The 3,110-nt window shown below is 38.4% G+C and overlaps 1 protein-coding gene across 1 annotated transcript; it reads right to left on the reverse strand.

Annotated features, from left to right (window-relative positions):
* Nucleotides 1-762: 762 nt before the first annotated feature.
* LOC125124176 (olfactory receptor 2M3-like) lies at nt 763-1,752 on the reverse strand (the record flags this gene model as incomplete). Its single annotated transcript, XM_047774325.1, has 1 exon — nt 763-1,752. A coding segment is annotated over exon 1 (990 nt), but the record flags the coding sequence as incomplete, so codon positions are not given.
* Nucleotides 1,753-3,110: the final 1,358 nt, after the last annotated feature.

Below are 3,110 nucleotides of genomic sequence, written 5' to 3' on the forward strand. Positions count from 1 at the left end.
CTTTTTCTAAAAAATGCTGAATAGTATAGTAATAACAGGATTGAATATAAAACAATTATGAATATTTTAAATAGTTTTCTATGAAATAGGATTATATAGTTGCCCAGAAATACATAATTCAAAAAAGTGTACACAATGGGAGTTCCCGTTGTGGTGCAGTGGTTAACTAATCCAACTAGGAAACATGAGGTTGCGGGTTCCATCCCTGGCCATGCTCAGTGGGTTAAGGATCCAGCATTGCTGTGAGCTGTGGTGTAGGTCGCTGACACGGCTCAGATCTGGTGTTGTAGTGGCTGTGGCATAGGCTGACGGCTACAGCTAGGATTGGACCCTAGCTTGGGAACCTCCATATGCTATGAGTGCAGTCATAGAAAAGACAAAACAAAAAACAAACAAAAAAACAAAATTAAGGATTTCCTGTTGTGGCTCAGTGGCTAACAAATCCGACTAGGAACCATGAGGTTGTGGGTTCAATCCCTGGCCTTGCTCAGTGGGTTAAGGATCCAGCATTGCTGTGAGCTGTGGTGTAGGTTGAAGACCTGGCTCAGATCCCACATTGTGGTGTCTCTGGGGTAGGCCAGCAGCTACAGCTCTGATTAGACCCCTAGCCTGGGAACTTCCATAGGCCGTGGGAGTGGCCCCAGAAAAAGAAAAAAGACAAAAAATAAAAATAAATAAATAAAAATAAACAAATAAACCGATGATCTCTTTAAAAAAGTGTACAAAATGAATGCTATTTTTAGAAATGAATGGAATAAAGAGGGGCATTAAAGAGAAAAATTTAACAGAGACCATAGCATGAAAACCATTAGGAAATTTTAAATTCTTGCTTTTCCCTAAAACTTTCATGAATGCTCTAGCCACTTCCTTGTTTCGGAGGCTGTAGATGAGGGGATTCAGCATGGGTGTGAAGATTGTATAAAAGACAGACACCATCTTGTCTTGGATTGGGGAATGGTTAGAAGTGGGTCGCATGTATATAAACAAAGCTGCTCCATAGTACATTCCCACCACCATGAGGTGGGAGGAACAGGTGGCAAAAGCCTTGTGGCGACCCTTTCCAGATCCCATGCGAATGACTGCCAGAATAACACGAGCATAGGAAACAAGAACTACTGCTACCGGGAAAACAATCATTATTATACGGCAGTAGAAAAGAACTTCTTCAAATATTGACGTGTCACTACATGAGATAATTAGCAGAAAAGGGAAGTCACAGAAGAAGTGGGCAATTTCCCGGGACCCACAATAGGAGAAGGAAAATGTAGCTACAGCATCAATGACACCATCAGTAGAACCCAGGACCCAGGAAGAGGCAACCATAAGTCCACAGATTTTGGGGCTCATGAGATTGGTGTATCGTAGAGGGTGGCAAATGGCACTATAACGATCATAAGCCATGACTGCCAAGAGGAAGCACTCACAGCCAAGTAGTGATGTATAGAAGAAAATTTGTGTGGCACAACCTGCAAAAGAAATGGACGTGCTTCCAGACAAGTAATTGTAGGCCATCTTGGGTACAGTGGTACAGATGAGCATGAGGTCCATGAGGGACAGTTGGCTGAGGAGGAAGTACATAGGGGTGTGTAGCTGGGTGTCCAGGTAGATGAGGAGAATCATGATAGTGTTTCCCATGAAGGCCACTGTGAAGATGCCCAAGACCAGAGAGAAGAGGAAGATGTGGGTGGGACTGTGATCAAAGATTCCTAACAGGATGAAGTCAGAGTTAAAGGTCTGATTCTCCAATGCCATGATGAATATGTTTTATCTACTACAAAAAAAAAAAATGATATGTTTGGCTGGTAAACATTTACTCAGTTCCTTATATAGAATAGTATTCTGGCAAATTGTGTAGGTCAATAACCAATACATCATGAATTACACCAGAATTACAAATCTCAAAGATCAAGAAGTATAGTATCAGAGAGAAATATGTCCTGTTGATACTTGCCTCACTTATAAAACTATGGAATTGCCTTAACTTCAACCTCAGTATTCTTTATCTCAACCAAAAAGTTAGGATAATATTATATAATATTATATTATTGCTATGGTTTCTATAAAAAGGAAACTTCTTAAAAGCAAAACATACCCGAAACAACAGAAATCACTTACCAATATGTTGATAGAGGAATTAAGCTTAAATAAGCTTGTGGGAATATGACAATAGAGAGGGAGTATAAGATTTGAGTCCTTGATTTCATGATACTGGTCACTTTTACAACCAGTGTTAATAAAACTTCTATGTTTGCCCATTATTTTATAGGGTGTTTGGTTTGTAATTTATGGTAAGTATTCAATACAGTATGTGGATGAGTTGTGAAAAGTTTATTCAATTATGTAAATCTAAATCATGTGTCCTTTCCTTTCTCTTTTGAGGAATTTTTTCCCTCAAAAATAAATATGTTGAAGTCCTAACTCCTGGCACCTTGCAATGTGAACTTATTTGGAAATAAGTTAATAGAGGATATACTTAGTTAAACAAGGTCATATTGGAATAGAGTGGGCTCCCAATTCAATGTGACCAGTGTCCTTAAGAGAAAATAGCCACATGAAGGCAGAGACACAAGGAAAATGCCACATGATAATGGAAGCAGAGATTACAGTGATATTCAAACAGAGAACTACCAATGGTTGTTGATATCATCAGAGGCTAAGAGAGAGGCAAAGAATAGCTTTTCCTTCTCAGACCATTTGGAAGTAATCAACCCTGCTGATGCCCTGATTTCAATTTTTAGTGTCTAGTGCTGTAATATAATTAATTCCAGTTGTTTTAAGCTAGCTAGTGTTAGTGCAGTCCTAGGAAACTGATGCACCTAATATCACCAATAGAGAATACATACATACAAAATACATACAAAAATAGAAATTCAAGAAAGCTAGAAGTCTACACATTAAAACAACACTTAGTGAATTTTCCCTATGCACTAGGCATGGAGGATAGAGCAGTAATCAGCAAGAAATCATTTTGTCCATTCATATTTTAATCAGATGGTGATTATTAAAGCACTATTGTAGTCTGGAGAAATATAAATCAAAGGAGAATGTTAGAATTTCACTAGAGTGTTCAATTTTGAATAGAATAATCAAGGTTTGAACCACCTCATTCA

The sequence above is a fragment of the Phacochoerus africanus genome, chromosome 4, assembly GCF_016906955.1.
Source record: "Phacochoerus africanus isolate WHEZ1 chromosome 4, ROS_Pafr_v1, whole genome shotgun sequence".
Lineage (NCBI taxonomy): Eukaryota > Metazoa > Chordata > Mammalia > Artiodactyla > Suidae > Phacochoerus > Phacochoerus africanus.